This window comes from Rhea americana, unplaced genomic scaffold (assembly GCF_003343005.1).
Source record: "Rhea americana isolate MKP2758 unplaced genomic scaffold, rheAme1 scaffold_287, whole genome shotgun sequence".
Classification (NCBI taxonomy): Eukaryota; Metazoa; Chordata; class Aves; order Rheiformes; family Rheidae; genus Rhea; species Rhea americana.
The window spans coordinates 753,849-777,513 of record NW_028186409.1 but is presented as its reverse complement, the minus strand read 5'-3'; the positions used below and the strand labels follow the sequence as shown (position 1 = coordinate 777,513).

The 23,665-nt window shown below is 44.2% G+C and overlaps 1 protein-coding gene across 1 annotated transcript in view; it reads left to right on the top strand.

Moving 5' to 3' along the window:
- The window catches only part of LOC146593634 (acid-sensing ion channel 2-like), a 33,433-nt gene extending 14,643 nt beyond the window's left edge, over positions 1-18,790 (top strand). The window contains exon 2 of the mRNA XM_085308934.1: positions 18,681-18,790. Within this exon, the coding sequence (XP_085165060.1) occupies positions 18,681-18,743 (63 nt within the window). The 3' untranslated portion in view covers positions 18,744-18,790. The remainder of the gene's footprint in view (positions 1-18,680) is intronic.
- Positions 18,791-23,665: the final 4,875 nt, after the last annotated feature.

Genomic DNA, 23,665 nt, shown 5'->3' with positions numbered 1-23,665 from the left:
CACTCAGAAACTGTTTTGATAGCCTTGCTTACTACATTTGCAAGTCAGGTACACAATGTACCTGAGCATCCACAGCTACACCCAGCTCTGCAAACCTCAGATAGGGATGCTGTTTAGCCTACAGGCACCTGCAAAAGCTAAGTAAAACGTCTACCTCCCCTCTGTTTTGGAAGGCTGTTAAACATGGAGGAGTATTTCTAAGCCTAAGATTACGCCCTCATTTTGYATGCCGTTGGCTGTTTGTGGGTACAATTAAGTGCAGTGTATTTTCCCCCCATGTTTCAAAATAATCTGTAATGATACCCCTTGCAGGAGGTTAAAATAAGTGCAGCCACCACAGGTAAATTCATGMGGCAAAACATTTCTAGAGATCTAGCAAGGGCAATTTAGTCATCAGGGATAGGGAAATGATTTGTGCATTCATTTTGTTGTAAATCAGGTATTGCACATTCCCCATTTGCAAAGTAGTCTGGGAACCTGAAGAAGAGGTGTCAGTGAATTGTTAAGACTGTTATTGTTAGCCTTTTTYGCTTGTATAGTCTGGTCCTTCCACGCTTTTTTTTCTATCAGGAGGAGAAATAAATAGTATGAGTCAGGTACATTCTCATAATCACRCTTGTCTTTCAAAACAGCCTTGCCATGCTTTCAAAAAAGCCTCACACTAAGCACACAGAAAACAGCCTCTAAGCTTCTTTGCTAAGAAAACCTTCTCTCTGCCCCTCCTCTGAGCTGTATGCCTCAGAAAATCCATCTCTCTGCAGCATTTCATGGTCCTGTTTGCAATAGTTTCTCTCGGCTTTCTGTTCGGGCATATCCAGGCTCGAGACTTTCTCGCTCTCGGGAGTGCAACGAGGGGTCCACGTCAGACCACATCAATATGATGTTAAGCAAAGATACTGGCTCTTGTCTCGCCAAACTGTTAAGGACTGTGATGATGTGRTGATGCAGAGGATGATTTTATTGTCGCTAGTATTGCAGCAGTAACGCACCACAGCTCTGGCTCAGGGGGTATGATGCTTGCCATTCTGGAGGGAACACACGTTCCCAGGATGTTCAGCAGGGTTGCTCTGGAGAGGAGCTGCTTGCATCCTGCTGCACCAGCAGGTGTATTCCTGAGTGGAGAGACAGTTCCCAGTCACTCAGCACTGRGTTTTTGCTACCTTCCCAGTGCAAGCAAGGAGACGCAGGGGGAGGAGATGTAGCCTTCTGTGCTCAGAGAGGCTGTTGTCTCTTCTGTTCACTCCTATTGCTGCAGGAGCCAGATGTAGGCAAAGGCCTGCAATAGGAGATGTTCCCTAGGACCCGGGCTGACACATTTAGCTCATTTTTCACAAGCACCAGCAAGCTGTCATATGTCTTTGGTCCTTTGGAACAATTTGCACTGGGTGTGAATGGTATGCTGGCGGCACTGTGAGCTGGAGAGACTTGCTACTGGTAGAAGAACCATCTAATTCTTAGTGTGAGTTCAAGGAGGAAGAAGAAATATAAAACAAGACACAGTAGCTGCATAATCATAAAACTCTTCCTCAAGTTGACACATTTTCCAGAGATGCACGAACATTACCCCAAATACAGAATCATATGAGTGCATCTAAACTGCTCTGGTAACCCAGCCTCTTACCTTTGATATGGGTTCATTTCGGGGTCTCTGCAAGTTGTATTGCATAGATGGCCATGGAAGAGGAGAAGTGTGCCTAATGATTTGATACGACAACCTCAGGGTTGGAAGACACAACTTTAACTGCCTACTCAGATTCCCATGTGATTTTCCCCTTGATTCCAAGAAAGTATTTGAGTTTGAGGGGGTGAGGAATTTATAACGCCTTGAATGTTGGAGCCTCAGTTGCTGGAAATAATGCTTAGCTCTATTCTTTCTTGATACTTCTCATGCCAGACTGTCATCAAAAAAATACTTCCATGCTGAATTTCATAGGTTTCCTTCTTCCCTAACTAGCAACATAGAATAATCTTCCTATCTCTTTAAAATCCTTGAATTTAGCAAGTRGATAAATTACATTTCTTAGAAATGCAAACCCATCTATGAAACAAACATTCTCAGGGATCCATTCCTTTGCCTTGTTATTTGGAGCTCCATCATGGTCATTGCCATGCAGTGGCAACCTTGTGGAAAAGAAGGTTAAGTGCTGAGATTAAAACAGGTTCAAGTATAATCCAGAGTACCCTTGGTAAAGACAAAAATGTTTTACGGGGGCTCATTCATCATTGCTTGACTGCTCCAAGTGCTGGAGTGGATCATTATTGTTTTTAYATGCCTTTATGAGAGCTGCAGAAGATCCAAAGGGAAATATACCACCATTTTCCTCCCTTAACCCTTATTCAACAAGGAATAATAATGTTTAAGACCTCAGAGTGCAGAGCAAAAGTGTTTTTCCCCTCTTCAGAAACCATATTCATCTGCCTGAGCCCCACGGAGTGGTGCAGGTTCAGCTCCACAGAAGAGGTTCGTGTTAGTTTGTGCAGTAACATCTACAACAACTTTTTGGAGCCTATGCCAGGGAGCAGYATTGCGGAACCTGCCTTCACAAAACCATCTTCAGCCTGTGGGAAGACCCCAGGCCAACTGGAGGTAACAGCACTGCATAAAGGCAGCAAATGAAGTACTTACAAGCGCCTGCGGACAGACGTGCAGGGGCCCAAGCAAAGAAACAGCATCCCTCCTAATGCCACCAAAATGCTGTGAAACATTCTCCAGGCTTACCCCAAGAGGAAACTTCTTTCTGTACGATGAAAAAGGACAGTACATATGGAGCTATGTCCAGGCTTGGGTCTGTTCCAGCAGATAGCACCGCTTTGTCTTTGCGCAGCTCTTCCTAAGCTCAGTATCACCTTCCCGCTCACCTCCCCTCTCCCCAGCTCAGYATTTCCTCCAGACTCAGCTGCCCTTGGCACCAAGGAGCCTTGGCTCCACCTTTGGGTCATTAATCGTATCTGTGTTACCCCAAGCCTTTGGCCTGATGGGGTCGCAATTCTTATTTCTACAACACACACAGATATAGCCTCCCTGCCCCCTGCCACCCGAGTTATGCCTCATTTCAAACCATTTACATTTGCCCAAGGTGGCAGTGAAAAATTGCCAAAGCAGGACATTCATGTGGCTTTCTAGAGTAGCATTAGGCACAGAGAAGCATTGATTCTCAGGCTTCAAAGCAGCAGAAAACACTTTTAGAAACCACCATTAAAAAGCAATTTAATCAGAACTGATACAAGGAGAATTTTGCAAGAACTTGGTCTTTCACAGAGCTGGTGAGATGCAAGGACCAAAGGTGACACAGATTTGGTCAAGAAGACATGTCCTTGGACCTGTCTTGTGTTGCCATACTTCTCTGCACCTGACCAGCCCCATGTTGCCAGATCTCTCTTCTCCTGATTGCTTCTGCCAAAACATAGTGCTCCCTCAACAGGGGCAATGGACTCTGTGATGTAGAAAGAGACTGTACAGTCATGAGATGAAAAAGAAGATTCAGGAGTATCACAGATCTCAAAYGTCACTGAGCAAAGACCTCCTTACTGCTCCAGTCTTGTTTATTGATGTTGTTCATGTTGATCCCAGCTGATATAATTGGTGGCTCAGCACAGTCCATATTTGAGAAGTTTTGTGGAGATATATAAACTATGAGAATCATAAGGCAGAAGTCTTGACTGTTTTCCTTTTTTCTTAAGTAGATGCTTTATTTTTTGTACCTTACAAGGACTTTTGCCAAGTTATTTCTTGCAGAGCTCAGGATATGCTAATGCCAGTGGAGAAAGCAGCGGTAAATGCCACTGCAGAATGAACAGCTCAGTAGAAGCTGAACTCAGACTGGAACAGCTACAGAGAGAGACTACAGGGGAGGTTAAGGAAAAGTGGAGTCTGTTCTAGGACAGAAGATTATGAGAATTTAGCTTGTTTAAGCTAGCAAAGCAAAGGCTGTGTGAAGRGCTGTTATTACTCTGCAGAAATACATCGAGGGGATAAGCACTGAGAAGGAAAYGGAGCTATTTAAGCAAAATGATGATGCGGCTTTGAAGCAAATAGATATAAATTGGTCATAGATAACTTTATGCTGGAAGTTAAAAAGTTTTTTTTTCTTAATGCTTGAAGGAATGAAATCCTGAACTAGCTGCTCAGTAGGAATAATGGCAATAAAAAGCCTAGCAAGCTTTAAAACAGGATCATCCGTCGCTGATGGGTTTATATGATGTAGCTGCTGGTACCAAAGGAGGCTGCACTCAAGAACCTGTCCAGTTTGATGCACACAAAATTTTTCCRTTATTGAAGGAGAGAGCTGGGCTGGATCTATACCCAGGTCTTGGTTGCTCTGGAAACCCTGGCCATTAGCCTGACCCCTTGGGAGTCAGGCGTGTCTGAGGTGGGTCTGGCAGAGTGAGATACTTGGGAAATGAGGGAAACCACAGCCATCTCCTAGAAGGCTCTTTTCCCTCAGTTCTTGGAGGCACAAGGTGTGAATCCTCTGTTTCTTGACCATAGGGGGATTTTAACATAGAACTTGTCAGATCAGAAAATTTGGTTAACTGTGCCCTAACTGTGTCTGAATGAAGCTGTTAATAGTTGGTCTATCCTAGAGCAGATCCAAAGGGTGCTAACTCTCGCTGGTCAGCACCACAGGAGGATCTCATGCGGTGGCTGAATCAGCTTCTGTGGTTGAATGTGTTCACGCTGCTTGCTAAGACTACCCAGAATGTGAGTGAGACACCTGTACTGCAGAAAATCATTAAGCCTTGCTCACTTGCATGTTAACGTTGCAGCCAAGGGCAGCCCTGAGCACTATTCGATATTTTCACCTTCCAGGAGTGACAAAAACTTCATGAGGATTTTGATAGCAGCAGGTCTGACTGAAATCAGGACACCGGTTGTGGTGGGGTCTTTGTTTMTCACTTGTATTGATACAGTATCTACGAGGCACTGGAATGCTGTTGTACTAGACATGATGCAAGTGTGGATTAGAAAGATGGTCTCTGTGCCACATTACTTAAAGATAATATAATTTTCTATCTGACTTAAGGGGTCTCTGAGCAGCAAGGGAGAGAAGGGGGGAAAGCACCAGCTAGATTGATTCTGATCCATACAGCTTTCCACTACTCATAACGTAGCAGAGACAAAGAAATGGAAACTTTATTTTAAAAGACAATAATACACTCCCTCCACAGAAATGAATTACTTGGTCTTGATTTCATCCACCTGGGAACTCTGATTATTGTCTTGTGAAACAGAGCACCTGGTCTATTATCCCATAAATAAGTGAGAGCAAATGCACTGTGTTTTCATTACAAAGCGTAGCTTCCCTGCAGGGCTGCAGAGCACTCTGGAATATACAGCAAAAGAGGAAAGAAATTTGGAAGTTTGCCCTAAGGCTTCCTAGAGAGACAAGGCTGTGGTAACAGACAGAGAATTTCTTGCTCTGCCCACAGGGGTTCCCCTCCCACGGCTAAAAAGTGATTGTTGTTGCTATTAATTAGAGCTGTATGGAAACATTCACAGGCAAACCTGAAGCCRCGTCAAACATGCCGGTTCAGGGCTGTGTTACAACCTGTAGTCTAGCTTCCTTGAAAGATATGCGGAGATGCCTGGAGGGAGAGGGTGAGCGAGTTAGCAATCTGGCCTCGAGCGACTCAGGAATGTACAGTTAGGACAAACCAAGGTCCAGATGTAGACTAAATAAGACTCACTTTCTGTTGACTTGGGGATAACATCTTACAAATCTGGGACTGGCATCTTAGCTTTATGCTGAATATGCAGCTCAACCTTCTCCCTTTCTGATTTCAGTGCCAGCACTAAGATTTTGGTTTGAATCTATTTTGCGATGGCGAGTCTCCCTTTGAATCCAGATTTTGTGCTCAATACCTCTACTCCAAGCAAGGATAGCAAGGACCTTGCCAACAGCACTTTATGCCACAGTCAGGCCTAGTACCCTGGAACCCCCTTGGTGCTTGGCTAGATTCACTTAATGCTTCACTTCGAGGCTTTAGAGATCACCTGATGTAAAGAATACTTCACAGATTAGGCAAACTCGATCTCGGCTGGTCTGATTGCAAAAGGAGGGATGCTCTGGTTAATCAGTGCAGCCAATAAGGAGAGCGAGMGTAGAAAATAAAACCAGGCTAGCTGCTTGCTATTTGAAAGGGTGGGGTGGCATTGCTGAAGCTCATCTGGACATTGAAAACACCTCTCCTGGAGAGCAGTGAAAGGTTCACGCTAGTGAAAATGCAGCAGGACAGAAGTGTGAAGACTCTGCCCTCACTAGTATCTCAACATCACCCCTGAGATATGTCAGACTGGGATGTGACAGTTTTCCATCTCTTACTGTTTCGTTCCAGATCATTCGTTTTGACTGTGTACGTATGTTGTCAATTCACCAGCACCTTTATGCAGTCAGCTATAATTCACATTCACTGCTTTTTAATGAACATTTGTTCACTGGAGCACTTTCTAGGGAGTCTGTGTGGTACATAGAGTCTGCCCACTTCCCGGCAGCCTCCAACACAATTTCAGGTGAGGAAGCAAGCTAGGAAACAAGTATATTGGGTGACATGCACAGCCTGTGGTGTCAGAAGGAGGAGGTACTCCGAATGAGAGTCTTACAAGAAAGTCCTAGCAGCCATGAGGATTGACCGCTTCTTGCCAATAGAACAGAAAATCTCAGGGAGAAATCACAGCCCAGCTGAGCGTCACTTAAAATCTAAATATACTCTCGGCCACTCTGCATTGAAGCATTTCACTGTATTTTCCCACTGTGAGATTATTAACCCATCACCCAGATGGAGAGCTGAAGCAAACAGAGGTCTACTGATTGCATGTTGATGAGCGCCTTGAGATCAGATTTGTTGTCTTTCCAGAGATCAGAACTGGAAATGCGTCTCCCAAGGTGCCCAGCGGACCTTCAGCAACCTCTTGGAACAGCCTAGGCCATACTGGCTCCACATGATGCTAATATATCACCACATATAGGTAAAGAATCAATTCAAAGGCTACTCATAGGTACCCTCTCTACCTGACTTGGAAGTGTTTGGCCTCCTAGTGAAAATCCCAGAAGCCTCAGATCTTCAGAAAGATTTGAGAGACACAAAGCATGTAGACAGAACCAGGAGCGAATGTGATACTTCTAAAGATCCAGAACTCATGGAAAAATAAAAATTTATGGTCTGTGTGAATACTTCAGAGAGTGCTGGGAACCCAATCTCCTTTGTTGATAGAGAGAGCAATGCAAATTCATAGTTATTGCAGATAAACATGTTTGAGTTAATTACTTCTCCCATTTGAYGGTTGTGTAAATGACGCGATGACTAATAGAGACTGCTTCGTTTCTTCTCTGCCATGAAAGCCAAGGCTRCAGCATGGGCTCAAGAAGGACCTGCAGGAAAATCAAGGAGCAAACAGAAAAGATGACTCAAATTTCAAGCAATTCTGAATCCTGCTTATGGACAGGAGCCTTTGACCAATAAACTGGACTCAGATTTCAAAAACTTCTACTTCCATCTCTTTGCCTTTATATGCAGCTGCTGTTTGAACAAAGTCAGCCCAGATTTAAAGTAGACCTAAGTCACCCCAGCATGCTCCAGAGAGGATGAAATTCATGCCAGTGTGACCCTACTCCATACCTTGGTTTTCTGCAGAGTTACTCTCCATTTATTGATCCATGTGACTCAGACAACAGCTGTAGCAAAGAGAAATGTTACACCAAGCTGGGACAACACCTTGGGTTACAGCYGCCACCTGAACAGATGGACACAGGCAGAGATGAGAACAGTGCAAGAGACACATGAGAATAAAAATACAGTGTTGAAAGGTGCTTCCAAAAAAAAAAAAAATGACTTGGAGAAGCATCAGTGGGATCAGAGTCCCAAGCACCTTGTTAGTGGATTTGGGGTCTCAAAGACCTAATTATCGCCTCAGACTCAAATATCTCATTAAGTAAGCCCAAGTTTTTTGGATATTCTGTTAACAATCCACTCTGAATGATCTTAGTAGTATAAAGGCATCCTGGGCACTCCTTTTAGGTCTCACACACCTAATTAGCAGTTTAGAGTTCTGAACAACTCGTTAGCATTTTGGGAACCTGAAAGGCCACACTAACGAATTGTGATTTTAGGCACTTGTTTAACAACTGTGAGTTTTGGATTCTCCCTTTTAGCAGCTCCAGGGAGTTTTGAGCCTGTTTTTAGGGAAGCATTTCCATTAACCTGGAAAGAAATTCGCATTTTGTCTCCTGTCATTTCCCAGCAGCTGAATGATTCTGCTTCATTTTCATGGGAGGCGGCAGTTGCAGGCACAGCGACTGCTAAGCTGCAATTTGCCCTGTTTGCTATGCGCTCTAAAATCCGCGTTTAGTTTACCACATTAAGCCAATCTGTTTCCCAAACCCAGCTGCATCTACAACCCTCCGGGGGACCTTGGCAGCAATGCTGCCTGTCTGACACTGCTCACCCGGCAGCTGGAGTACAGAGGCTTTCGAGAAAGGCAGTGAAGAGGAGCAAAGAGGAGGAGGAGGGTGTAAAAGCAGATTAGCAGAGCACCTCTGAGTGACTTCTCCTTCTCCCAGAGCTGCCTACCATTCAACRGAAACACAGAAGAGAACAGAAAAATAATATTTATTGACTCTCGGAGGAATGCAAGTCTGAGGCAAACTCCATGTGAGGGATCCATGCATTATTTATGGCTCTACGCTCTATGCTTTTTCCCACTGGATGAGCAAGTTTTCGTGTTTAGAGATGGTTTCAACTGACACCCAAGTTTAAATCCAAAGCCCTTCTCCACTCAAGTGGGACTGTATAGCTGCATGAGCTTAATCTCACCAGGTAACAGCAGCCATAMGGATGTGTCAGACAGACTACCCATGGGATGCCGACCCAAGATACCCAGCAAGCCTGTTCCCTGGACTGGGCTGTGCTGTCGCTGCCCTTGCCAGTTAGGTTAGAGCTCATACAGCTCTGCTTAGCCAGGCAGCAATTAGCCATTTATTCTCGCTGTCTAGACAGGCCTTGAAAATGGTGCTGTTCTGAGTCAAGATCTTCCAGATGGGGAGGTCCAATTCAAAGCCTYGCTTGATATTTCCCTTCGGAAACGCTGCCGCTTTGCGAGTTCCTTTGTGGGTTCCTGCCCTGCTGGACTGCAGCCCAGTTAAACCTGCTTTCCTCAGGGTATCAGGCCCCATTGCTGGTTTTCTGCTCCGTAGCACAGCCCAGCTTCTTGTACAAGGCAGAAAACGGGSCTGACAGTCAGAGGTCGTACTCGTTTCACGCGTCCACGCAGACCAGCTCCTGGTCTCGCACTGCTCGCAGATCTTGGTGCTCCCTCCCACCACTAGACAGGGAAAGATTCAGCATCCTCCGTGCRCAGCCACCCTCATCCACAGCTCAGGCTGGCAGGTCCCTGCTGAGGAACTCTGGACCTCCCTCCTCCTGGCCCCCAGTAAAATAAGTTGGAACAAAAAATATTAAAGCATGATAACTGCAAAGTGTATTTCACACACAGATGTGCATTTTACATCTGAAAATGTATATATTATAGGTCTTGATATTTTGTATTATATTAGGCTTTATATATTATAATAAGGAGTTTATATTAAATATGCTATTACATTGATTTATTATACACATATATCACCAAATGTATATTTAGTGCGCATTGTATGTATTTGTTCTTATCCAATACCATTGACTCAGTACAGCAACATGTTAAAAATGAAAGGGATTAAAGCAATAGGTTGGAAATATTTTAACTATTTAAAATAAAATATTTTTCTGAGAATAAACAAGCAAGTCAAGGATATTCATTTAGACTTTTCTCCCCAAGTGGATTTCATTGAATCAAACTGACACTTTGCAGCAAGATGTTAGAAATGAGATGAAAATGCTTTTCCTGTTGAGTATTTTCTGCTCATTTTTCCACCCTGTGCCTGCCACTTCCCAACTGTGCCTTGGGCTGACATGCTGCTTAGGAGGCTGCAGCCTCTAGCCCATGACCAAAGCAGACTCTAGGGAGCCTGGTGGGGTGCAGGAGACACCAGAGGGATCTCCAAGAGTACAGCTGTCCTAAACAACTCTCCACTAGCTGGTAGCCACCTGAGCCTCATGGCACACAGCAAACTTGAACACATGCAGTAGAAAGCCCAYGCCAAAAGCTACACAAACATACACACAGACGTTATGGTATTAGTGATTAATTCCTTCCTTGTTGGTAGAAACCACTTGGAGTGACAGTGCTGGACAGGAGGAGTTTATTTTGCTTAGTTTTGGATTCTGGACATTTGATTTCAGAATGGCTGAGGAATTTTGCTGAACTTTGGAGAACCGGGGTAAATGGAGCAGAAAGAAACTCGAAAGGGAGGTAGGCAGCAATCTTGCCTCCCTGGAAAAACGTCTGTARGGCTCAACCAGGCTGGTTCAGCTCTGGCAGAACTCCCTGAAGCAGTTTGGGGTTCAGAAGTGGTCGCAAACACTGCAGCAGCCAGGGCTGCCTTCTCCAGYTGAATGTGAGCGCCATATGGAGACTCCCGAACAATCTGTTCTGCTGTCCTTTGATATCTGTAGGGTCACTGGTGATGTCTCTGTTTATTGGGCAAGATGTGGCCCCAGGGGAGACTTAAGAAAAAATTAGCAGTAAGGCAAAGAGCTCAAAGTGTAAGAGACAGCAGACACTTCTTCATGCTGCAGTGGCTTCTAGCGGGAGGAAGAGGAGGGCTGTTTAAGAAGCCACAAAGATTTCCCTATCCAAATCATGACAGGTCTGGGTTCAGAAACCCAAGGAGCTCTTGACAGGTCCTTCCTGCTTTGCAGTAGAAAGGCTCTACAGACTTTTCTAGTTTGTTTCGTTCTGGTCCCCAACTTATTAGGCTAGAAACTGTCTGGTTCAATGCTAAGGATGTGAGCTACAGTTGGGACTCAGGCTGCCTACAGATCCCTATGGCCCATCTGGGAGAACGTGCAGTGGCCAGAGCTCTCTCCTCCTCCAGGATCCATGCTCTGGGCTGAGAGAACAGAAGATATTGGAGTGTCGCAGACAGTACAGCAGATCAGGCCCTAGCTAAGGGAGCAGTGAGAGGGAAGCAAAGCAGGAGGTCTGGGGTGCAAGTTCATGCTCACATAGATGCATCTGTGTTGTAATAGCAGTTGAAAGCATTGATAGCTGTGATGTGTYACTTCTGCTTCTCCCTCCCTCTGCACAGAGGAAAGAACACCCTGTGTTCTTTCCTCTTCTTAATTTGCCCTAAATAGCTCTGAAAACACAGCATGGGGCTGCAGCAAAGAGAAGGAGGTTTGGATTTCCTGGTGAGCAGCAGGATGGAACTGTCCATTAAAAGAAAATCCGCTTTGTAAACTGTTCCCTGAGCTGTTAAATGCCAGGATTACTGGGAGAGAAAGAAGCCAACAGCTAGTTCCACAATGAAGAACTCTTCTCCTTCTCCTCCCTTACTGCATATCACTTTGCCTGGAAGCAGGAATAAGCTTTAAAAAACTCTGTCCTGGGAAGATTAATGCCTGCATTTCTCAGGGTATGGGTGGAGGAAGCAAGTAGYGTCTCTCTCTTCCACCAAGGCATGACGACCTGAAATGGAAGCAAGACCAGGACTTTCCAGGAATACCTCTAGGGAGCCTACTTTCTTCTAGCAGGGCTCCCAAACACTTTGTGAGAGGTCTACTGTAGGAAATTCAGCTTGTTGCTCACGCAGCTACATCTGTAAAGCAGCCCACACAAATGGAAAAAATATATCAGGAAATGGGCTCTCTTTTCCGAAGAGCAGAGTTTTCAGATGCACGTGTATACTGGCTGGATGAGTTTGTTCCTTGATGTTTGTTCCTCGATGGAAGACACTATAGGGAGCAGACAAGGCTTACGAACCTAATAAGGTCTGGGATCTCTCATGTTTTAATTAGTTGGGGAGAGATTCTATGTGCAGATACAAGCACACATGGTGCAAGGAGGAGCTGTGAACAGTAATACTCTTAAGGTGCCCAGGCAGAAAGCCCAAGCAGGAACTCCCACAAAGGCAAGAGCAATTGCCAAGAAATTCCTTTTTCTTGTACGCTAGCACTATTACTCCTGCCCACAGACTGATTCACAAAYTTGGGTTCATCTGGTGGTTACTGCGTTTGATGAGGTGTTAGGAAATCCAGGCTCCAACTCTTGGCTCCTGCAGTGACAACCATTTGTGAAAGCAGACAAGCCATCACAAGAAGCAATTTTTGGCCCTTTGTGAAACCCTCGTAGCTCTCTGACTTGCAGTGCAGAGATAAAAACCTGGTTGTACTGGATACACTGGTATATATGAGGGGGGTGGGTAGGTGTCAGTGCTCAGTCCAGACACCTGGAAAGCTTTCCTCATGCTTTGGAGCTCTTTTACCCGTTATGCCTTTTTTTTTTTTTTTTTTTTTTTTCTCCCAAGGGAATTTACTTTCCTAGGCACATGCATTAGGACCTTAATGACAGCTTAACGAAAAGCAATGCCCTGGCAAGGCATCTCCTGTGAAAACTTGTTCGTTTTGCCACCCTCTAAGGCTCCCATGCTTTTATTCTTCCCAGGTCCACAGCAGGCAAGAGTTAGACTTGTGATGGAGAAGAAGCATCTTCCCCATCCCTTCCAGGAGACTTTCATCAAGAAAGATGCACTGTAAATAACCCTCATTTCCACTTGCAGCTGTAGGTTTTATGTTCTGGGCTGAAGAGATAAACTAAGTCCCTATCCACAACAGACAATGTTCATAGCTTTTATTTCCAATTCTCTCCCCCCCACACACCCACCCTGGCATGACAAATAAGAGATTGTAATTCTCTGGGAGGCATGGTTTATGTGAAGCAATGTGTTTTCCTGTCCAAGCAGCTAAATATTATGTAGCAAGGCAGTTGATATGAGGTTTGGGCAGTATATTCCTTGGCAGACTTGCCATGATTTTCCAATTCACTGAGCTAATATGGGATGATTAAGTCAAGTCTTCCTTACTGGTTACCACTGTAGTTTTTTCCCTGCACTGCGTGATCATTTTCCAATTTACTCTGCGCAAATGGAGCTGTTTCCTCCCTTCTCCATTTAGGCCTAAGGTTTAAATTCTGCTTCTTTCACATGTACTGATTGTGGCCATGTCTCATGGAGAAGGTTYGGAGAGTGTGTCCATGTGCATGTCTCAGTGATGTTTCAGTGCCCTGTTCTTAAAGCTGGCAAACTGGAGATTATAGCCTGCTTCTGCTGTGAGYTGCAACTGTTTTAAGCCATTTCCACACTAAAGCATAGATTGCCCGGGAGAGGAGGCTATGTTTCAGCTGACCCCCAATATTTCTGAGTTTGCTTTGAGGATAGTTACCCACATTCAACTACCAAGTGATCTGTGTTGCCCAAGCTGCACAGCCGTGCGTTTAAAATATACTTGGGTCCCATTGGCATTAAGGCTCTGTAATTGTTAACTGTGTTTCAAAGGGATTTATTGGCGTCTTTATCTCTTCCTGAATCCTCATGCAGTACGTGTTGYGAATATTAGCATTTAACTAGCTAACAACATTGTCTTGACATATTCTGGAGGCTGTCCTGTAGTTAACAAGTCATAATATGCTTGTTTTGTAGTGCAGATACAGTCCTCTACTTGGCCTTGGGAAATTACATTTGCCAGATCCTATAGATGTTGCATAGCAGTCCATCTCAAATACATTGATGCTGGCTGTGCTTCAGCTGTGTCTTYATGCTATCTTGGTGGTGGTACTGGTGACACTGACCCAGCATGAACTAGTCACAGTCTTGCCTSTAATCTCAGCAGGGTGTAAGGGATGTGACAGAAATGTAAGCATATTACAGAACAGAGAGCCCCTTAATGGGTTTTTGCTYGTGGGAGAGGAAGTGTTAAGGATACAGAAATTATATTGAGCTGCAGAACAGTTTACAGATTTACAGGATTACATTCTGCTTTATTTTGGGGTGCAGCATAACTACGTCATGTAGGGCAACCAGGTACATAGATTCTTCTGTTCTTTATTCACTCTAAATTTATTGGAGGTTGAAGAGTGCAAGTAACTCAAGGGCAGGCTATAYACACACCATAAATTGATGATAGCATAGGTCAGACACAAATTCCTTCCTGTACTACAGGAGTGGGTTAATATTCCACATGAGTGGTAATGGTAGCTACATAATAACTGAGATAGAGAACACTAATATTACCAATATAGTCTTGATGACTATCACTGAATTTAGAAATCACATTATCCTCTTCATTTGTATTTTACGACTGTGCTCATGTTTATTTTATTTCCACTATTTGATGAGAGATCACTGGTTAGAAAAGGCAGAGGAGAACCAGGGTTATCATTGGCCTGGGGACAACTGTAGGACATCATTTGTGATTGAACCGGGATAAGAGCAAAGGCAGAAGAAGGTAAAGCATTTCAAATAGGGATGGAAGAATATTAATGCACTTGCACACAGAAAAATTCTGATCACACATACAAGAAATCATACAAGAAGTGGATTTCCCTTGACCTTCTTTGGTTTAGAGRAGATAGAATTGAGAGGAGAGGATAAGACTCTGAAAATACATGAAGAAGCCACTGCAGAGAGAAAAGGGTTGGTAGGTACTCTACAGYTGCAGTGATGAAATCATCATGGGAGCAAGGAAGATTCAGACTTGGCATTAGGCAAGTCATGGTAATACATTAATGAAGCACATCARTGAGGTATTTCAGACCTTGGGAATAGTCTATCACCAGCAGCCTTTAAGAATGGGTGAGATAAATGTGCAGGAATGACACTGGCAGAACTGACTCTACATGGGACATGAAACTCGTCTAAATTCCTTTTGATTCCCTCCCATTATGACTGTACGAGAAGTGCGAAGTTTCTACCAGGTGCTTGCTATAGCAAGGTCTGAGACTTGACATTCTTCCATTTCTGTGTCACTTCTTTCATCTGAGGAGTGCAAGAGGAGTGCTCCTATTCAGTATGTCAGAGAACACCCAAAATACACTGCTCTGACACTAGCAATAAATCTTTAGCAACAGCAATATAACGAGCAGTGAGCAAAATGACCATTGCCTTTCCTGCTAGGGATTGTTTGCCAGTGAAATCAATAATAACCAACCCAGCAGTTCCTCTGCACACAGCTGGCTGCTACTAAAGGACCAAAGACAAACTGGCTAAGGCCACRTTTGGTGGAAGGAGATGGGGAGGGAAATATAGGTACAGCCCTTAAGTACATACATAGATCACTTGCAATTGTTTTCCACTGAGGTTAGCAGGATCAACGTACAAGTRGAGGTGAAGCCTGAAGAGCCAGAACAGCTACAGAAGAGACCTGTTACATGGACACCTCTGATGCTCACCCGCAGCTTGGAAGGGACCTAACGTCCAAGAAGAAGGGAATAATCCCAGCAGAGAATGAACTTCAGCATGGGCAGAGACCGAAGATGTACAAAAGGGGTCAAGTTGCAATGGAAGTAGCAAGGGCCCATTTGGAGAACTCTTGGCAGTGCTCACAAGTTGTTTCTGGACAGAGTTGCTCCATGCTGTGTGGGACCTCAGCTGATGGACTGCAGCTAACACAGGTCCAGAAGTGACGGTACTCAAGGGACCTCGAGCAGCATCCTGGCAGCTGTCCCGTGGAATAAGTCGTCCCGACAGCCTGTTATCCAGTGGTTTTAATTCAAGGCTTAACTAATATAGAAGCACTTTATCTGCAATTCATTCTGTCCTTGTAAATATAGATCAGYAGCCCGTTATAAACATGAGAGTGGAGACAGGGGCTCCTCTGTCAAGGCCTTAAATTCAGAAAGAAACCACAACATATCTCTGTTTGTCCCAGGAGAGGCCCTGGGCATTTGGCAGTCATTAATTTTGTTGTAGGCTGTTTCATGTACTTGGCTCTGGGGATGCAAACTGCACCTGTTCATTGAATGTATCTCCCTGCCAGCCCCCAGATACAATCATAAGTCATTGTTATTTATTAGTACACAGCATCTTTCTCCTCTCCAAAGGCATTTCACCAGCTAGACAGACTCTAGCTGGCTCTATAATCAAAGCAATTGATGWTGAGAGATGAAGGTTGGGCTGAAGCTGCAGGCACCATGGAGGAAGGCTCAGCGCATGTTCCCCATTTACAGTTAATTCTCTGTTCTCACAGCGGAGTGCCAGAGGCCTTTAATTACTGAACATAGTCAGAAGTGATAGCTTGAAAGATGGCACAGATGGCATCTGGTGAACCAGTACAAATCATCTACTCTAGAGCAACCCAGCCTGGGCTTCACGAGTTTGTGAAATACATTACCTTAATCTGGTGAAGCTGGAAGGCTACAGACATAAAAGATGGGGACTTTATATTCCACTAGAAAAAAGCAATAGGTTTTCTATAACACAAAACTTGCCCAACTTCCTCTAGAATAAAGTGAGTGCTGCATTTTACCAGTATCCTGACCAGTGAGCTGGGAAATTCATTCCTATCAACTAGGAACAATGAGAAGGCAGAGGGAAGAAGCAGAGACACAACAAACCAGTTCTGTGTTAAGAAAAGGGGGAGAAAGGTGTTTTCTGTCCTTAGTGTTGTGCTATGTGAGCTGTATCATAGTTCTAATGGGATTCAGGAAGGTATGAGATAAAGACAGCAGAAGAAATGAATCCCAGTCAAGACAGGGCTACAATCATTACAGGAATTTTAACCTAGCCTGAAGCTATTTACTGCAAACGTCTTAAAACATAACCTCCCTGTGACCTTGAAAAAGATTTCTCCCAGTTTGAAAATAAAATTCAGAAGGAGAGAAGGGAGAAAATTGATGGAATAATAAGCACTTCAGAGTTTAAACACAGACATTATTGAACCCAGCCTATATAAAGCTTTCTCAGTCCCTGATGCATGCTCTTCTGAAAAAGCTCACATGCTGTTCCAGCTTATTTGCATTTGGGAGAATGGCTGGGTGATCAGAGCACTAGATTAACTACCAAGATCTGCAACCCTTGGTATAGGCAGAATGCAATGAAGGCCCACAATTAGGGACTCCTATTACCTGACTGTTTGCAATGCAGATACATACACTGACTTCTTGCCAACATCTCAAAGTTAAAAATAGAAATGTTTCTTTCACACTTGGTATACAGGAAGAACCTGAGGCCGGGGAGTGAGGACAATATTAAGTTTCATGAGAAAATCTCTCATATGGTTCCTGAACACGACCAACTAGCATCACTGACAAAAGCAATAAGCCGAGTCAGCTACTTTGGGGCAGTATGAGGAGCATAGTTGGTTGAGAGCCTAGGGAAACCTTATGCAAGGTCCATCAGGACAAACTGAATCTCAGAGGTGTTCCTGCTATGAGCATAAATGTTGGGCAGGAAGCACATGGCCTATGTGCCCATAGGAAAAGGAACATCTTTACCTGCCACTACTATCCCTTCTGATTCACCTGAGTGCCATGAAACTGCCAAACAAATGAACCATGCCACACAATTTCAATTGTAATTAAATTTTGAAGCAGGGTCCCTGTTGTATCTTAGGTTGGGGAGCTTTGTGGTGACCCCAGTTGGTCTGGCTGGGTGGGCTATACCTGCTTTGCATTAGTGCTGGTGACAAGTCATTGAGCCTGCTGTCTGTAGGGTGAGTGCCTGAAGGTAAGTCACTGACCCATGTCACTGGCTGTGACCAAATTCCAGGGAAAAACAGATTTGTTTTAGGGTAAGTACCTGACAAATGTGCATAAACAGAGGTTTGTTGGGGAGATCAATGTGATTCATACCTGGCTGTACTGGTTAAAGGAAGGGAAGGTGACAAACATGCCATGCTAAAGCTGACTTTTATAATCTATTCCATAACCAGCCCCTTCAGCTGGGTCAAATCACCCACTTCCAGCGCTTTGGCCTGTAAGCCATCTGGGTTGCCACCAGTGTTGTGTTTCCAGGCAAGTTGATAGRTGGGCCATTCTGTTCTTGAAACAAGAGTGCTCCTTGCAATGATAGCTACTGACATCTTGACTGCCTTCCCATCTCCTCCATCTCACTGTCCATGGCCATATCAACATCTGGATCAACTTCATTCCCAGCAGAAAAGGATGCCTTAGGGCTCCGGGCATGTTCTGGAGTCTTTCATCCTCCTTGTGACCTCTACTGTATAACAACAAATTGGATGATGTCAGCAGCTTGGCAAGAAGAGCAGAAGGCAGCTTCACATCTTCTGAAACTAATGAGCTATAGAAAAACTACTCATACCCTTCAGCCTTGTTTCAGCTGATCAGCAGCACTGATTGCAGCTAATGATCTGAGAGAATTCTTACTGCTCTCCTCTCTGCCATCACAGGGGCCACAAGCACAGGTAGTGGGAACCTTTTAAAGGGTGTGACAACATGTTTTTCTCAGCATTGTGGAAGTAACTACAACAGTGGAGTACATAATCCTCTGCCTCAAAGTTGGTTGGCAGGCTCTACTTTTGAGCAGTGTTGGTAGGACCTTCTCACTTAAGTAACACTGTTTTGGATTGCTCTAGATGTGGTACATGCTGTTACAGCTTCACTATCCTGTTGTGTTCATTTGGGGCAAATAATTTGTTGGGAATAAGTTTTATCCTCTTTGGTTTTACATTAGAATAGCTCTCTTCTTTCTGCATGTGTGTTGGCAAGAAGTCACCTCTCCTCAATTTCATTTGTAAGCAGTACGATCATGGTGAAATGCCTATTTACAGCCAGACTTACTCTTTTTTAACAGGTCCATGCAGAGCACCTTTTGCTTCTGACAGGAACAGCCAAACACCCCCTCAGCAAATGCTAGAGCCAGTAGGCAGTGCATCTCTTCACTTCCTTCTGAAGGTTCAGCTATTCTGCAGCTTGAGGTCCATAAGTGAGGTCGTGACGCCCACTGAGGAGGTGAAAGGCAGAGTGCTTGTGGTAACGTATATTCTAGGAGAAGTTAAGTCTTGATGTGTTTGACATTCTCTCCGTGGAGTGTCTCAGGGACACTGTCGCAGTCTGTCCTGTGTTAGCCCGGAATGCTGTGGTAGTGTCTAAGCATTAATAAGGTCATCCTGAATCATCCTGAATCTGAATGTTGTTTGACCTGGAGGGAAAGGGGGCGGTGAGGTAGAAGAGATGGAAGGGAAGAATGCTAAAGCTCTTTTGCCACAGGGAAAGGAGATCATGACCCTTTAAGTATGGATATCCCCCAAGCCAGGCAGAACGGGATGTTGGCATGGGAGGAGCAAGGATTATGTCAGTGTCATGTGTTTCCTTTCTCCACAGCTGCCACTGGATGGGAGTAACATGAATCATCAAACACCACAGCTATGTGGTGTGGCCATACAGGGAGAAGGAGAAGCACTGAACACGATACTTGTCACCATCCAGAACCTGGACCAGCCATCCCAGAGAGGGATGTCAGTATGGCTATTCCTACCATAGCCATGGCTCAGGAAGTACCACCTACTCAGTCATTGCCCAAGAGAAGAGGACAGAGGTTCAGGAATGACTGCATGAGGAGGGGAGCACACACAACACTGAATGCCCCATGGTCTCGTCAAGAATCATTTCATAGTGTGTGTGTGTTTCAAGGACAGAACGTTAGACCCAACTTTGGATTTCAGACTGCCTTGGGATGTCTTCTTTSCCTATTCCCTGAAACAGCTGCCATCATAGGTTCTTTAAGAAAAGTATAATGCCAAAAGCAAGACCTTCTCCACCCGCTTCCAGAAACCCTGGCCACTGCACAACAGACTTAAATCTTCCTTTGAAAGCTTTCTCCAAGGTGTTAGACAGACAGACAAATGCACCTCCTCAGCATGATTTTTTTTGGCCTAAGTGGCCACCAAATAGCAAACACTGAAATACTCGTGAATGCATCCCTCTGTTCCTCATTTCAATGGTTGTAATAGGGCCTCTGGCATGGCTATTGTGCATGGTGATGATGGGGTCATAGTGTGTGTGCTTCAGTCGCAATATCCACAAGAGAAACTAGTTTCGCATAGAATGTCTCCTGCGTTGCTCCCAGGTTGTGATATTTGACTGATGGTTGCAGGCATATCAGGTTCTTTTTCAGGTTTTCCCACTCAGACTGTCATCTTACTTCTGTAGCACTGTTTTCCTGTTCGGGCTGAGCATGTAGCCTGCAGAATTAGCTAGTATAGGTGGCTGAGAATCTACTTTAAAGCTGTTGTGGTGCAATCTGCTTCTCATTTCTGCTCGATGTCTGCTGTATGTGTTAGAAGGGAGCAATTTAGTTTCCCCTGGTTCAGTACAGAATGGGCTGGAAGCACAGACTATTTATCTAGGTCTCTTGCAAACAATATTTGCTCTGAATGAACTTTGATGATAACTGCAGAGGACTTCAGAAAAGAACTCTCTCTCGTGRATGCTGCTTTTTTTCTCTCTACCACATGTAAGCTGCCTTCTCCCCATGGATGATCAATCGCTTCCTGCAGTCTGTTGTCACCTGCAGCACCACTTAGAAGCTGGGAGCACAACGCGTCTCTGGCTGCGTAGGTGTATTGTCTGTCCTTCACAGGTCTTTGGGAATGTCCTTCCTCACTCACAGACAGAGACAAGAGTTATYACTTGTTTTCTATCCTAGCAGGAAAACAAATTGCCAAACAAGAACCAATGAGAATACCTCTTTGACACCAGGGTGGGGCAAAACTGAGGACAATCAYTTCCAGAGCTTCCTAAAATATTAAATAGTAATCAGGAGCTTGGTTCTGTTCTCCCATGATCATCTGGAAGGATTTTCCTGTAAAGAACAGGCCTTTCACAACCCTGCTATYTGTTAATGCAGTATTGGAGGAGACAATACAGGCTGTGAAGCTCACCACAATCTCTTCTAGAACATACAGATCTTTCAAGCAGCTGGTTGCCTTGCAGAATTACTTCATATAGATTTAACCACCAGGCCAACCTCTGCAAGAACCAGGCCAAGGATGACACTTCCTAAAAGGTGCTGCAGAGATTTTACAATCCCACAGAAAGGAAGGCATCATCTGAATACTCTGTGCCTGGTTCTGGAAAAGAAAGACAATATTCCACTTTACATTCCAATTATTTTATCAATTACATAAAAATCCATGTCAAAAGGAAGGTCCTGCCATAGAACATATCTGGGAAGTAACCCAAAGAGCCACAATCTCTTACTACCAACTCCTGGTTCCACAGTACCCACAGCCAGCACAATCAGAAGTTTTGAACATCATAAATTGTTATGCTYGGTGGGACACTGAGCCATCACTCAGTCATTAAAATGTACTTCCCTGATTCCTTTCCTTGGCAATCTTCCCAGTTAAGCAGGTCAGCTGGGTAACAAGGGTCCACTAAGTGGGTTTGCAAGCTGCTCTGCTAAACCAGATTTGTTTGGTACTTGAAACACTGTGCTGCTTCCCAGGCGGTGGCCAGSAGACTTGGGGAAGCACATTTAGCAGATGGAGGCAAGCGTTAACATCCTACGGCACCAACAAATGCACACGGATCTCCTCCTGCGTCAGCTTGCCAATCTGACACAACACAGTACGGGCAGCCCTGGCAAGACTCTGGGGAAGGGATTAGCACCGCCGTCAGACAAGAGCCATATTAATATTGCAGAGTGAAAGCTAGCGCTCCTGGGACTCATAGGAGATTAGCACGTGCCAAAGAAGAGAAAAAAACGTAACAGCTATTTGGGCTCTGGAGCTGTCATCCTGCACAGCTTTCGTTAGCAAAGGTGCTCCAGTTCACAAGCAGAGCTGGCTCAGAGTCTTCCAGCTCTATTAATTTTTATCTGTTTTGTTGGGGTTTTGGGCTAAACTGAAATGTGTTGTGCAATACATTGACTTTGAGAAAAGTCTTCTTGGAAAAATAATTTGAGCGGGAATATTCTGTTCTGCTGTTAGCACAGCAAAACTTTGGTTGTTTTGTTTTACTGTGAGTTTAAGAGGACTTCTTCCATTCTTTTAATTTTGATTTTATTTTTAAAAAGGTTCTACCCAGAATAAAGCATCTCAAAAAATATTGCATCTCAAAGAATTCTCCCTTCTTTCCCCTTCCCTCCTACAGTTAAAAAAATAAAAAATCCGAGTTCGGTTTTACTTTGTTCAAGTTGGAAAAATAGCAATTGGTCAAATTCTGCGATTTTTCAGGGAGAGAATTTTAAGTCTCACTGAGACAAATCCCTACAAGTCCCTGCGAGCGCAGGCAGCAGGTCATCCCTGCTCGGCCCCTGCTCCTCTTTGCAGGGAGCTGGAATTGCCTTTGCAGCAGCTCAGTGCGCGTCTGTGTTGAGCTGGGCAGAGAAGTGACTGCATGATGGGCTGTTGGTTGTGGTGAAAGAGAAGAAAACTTGACCTTCAAAGTGCTAATTAATTGAAAAAATTTAAAAAATAGTCCTTTAGAAATAAGCTGAATACATCTTCTACAATTCTAGCATTTCTTGAATGATTTTCAGTTAATAAAGTGTTCAGTTAAAGGAAGCTTTGAGATGAGACATCACTTCAAATGAAGAAATCAAAGTCCGTTTTTCTGAAAGTGTCAGACTGACACAAACACTAAAAAGACTGAAATGTTTATGTTCTCATTTTTTTTTTCAAATTAACTACTTGAATTTGCAACATGTATTAGTATCATCAAAACTACTTTTTTTAAAACTGTGGAAAAAATGATTATATAACTCCTCCTCTAAACAAACTCAGCTTGATCTCCTATTTGTTATACTCTCTTGCCCCTGCCAAAATTCAAACATAACACAAATGTAGTGTTAGAAAATAATCAAAAGGAAGGAACAACTAATATGTGCTGTTTGCTTTGATGAAATGAGACAGTCACTTTGCACATGAAATACAGTATTATAAGCGAACTTGAATATAGCATTTCTTCCTGAAAAAACTCCTCAAAAGCAGTATTTTACCAAAGATCTCTCTCCCAGATGCTATGCAACATGCATTAGGCTTGTTGCCACAACAGCACTGCAAATGCACCCCTCAGTGGACCCCCTTCTCCACCCTCATTAGCAGTGATGGGTGCTCTGGGCTTGCAGACTTGTTTTGCAAAGAAGGGACCTGCATTTACTTCATCTTGTCTTGAAGCAATAATTTCTGTGATCGGGAAGGAAAAGATGACAGTGCTACAACAGTAGTATTACGGAGAGTTAGTGGGAAGCCTTTGCAGCTAGTCTTTCTGCTGTGTGGTTTAGGACAGATGTGCAGAGACAGAAAGGGGAAGGTTAGGGTTTCCCACCTGGAAAACTACATACTAGGTACAACAACGAGCAGAAAGGATCTCAGATGAGTGGTGTTTGCTGCAACACGCTCGGGGCATTGAACCTACTTGCATTTATAGTTTTCTTTAAAAAATCAATTTCCAGCAATTTTTGAAGGAAGGAGATATTTTTTATGAGGGTGTCTCAGCTGAGAGGTTGAGCTAGTGCCAAGCTCAGCTCTTGCTGTCTTCAAGGAGATTGTTTTCCTCTGCAACCCTGTGAGCCTTTCCTGTGGGTCCCATGCAAGACTGCTGACATGGAGGCAGTAGGACTATTGTAAATGAGTCCCAAAATTGGTGTTCCCAACACCATGCGCTTCTGCAGAGATGACAGAGACAGCTGTCCTCCAGCCCCTGCCCTAGCAGCAGGAAAGAGAGTCAAGGTAACTGAACCAAGCCCAGACAACCATTTTATGGAAGAGTCTGTATCTCTCCACGGATTGTATCAAACAGGTAGTTAAGATTTCTAACTTTCAGGCATTTAGA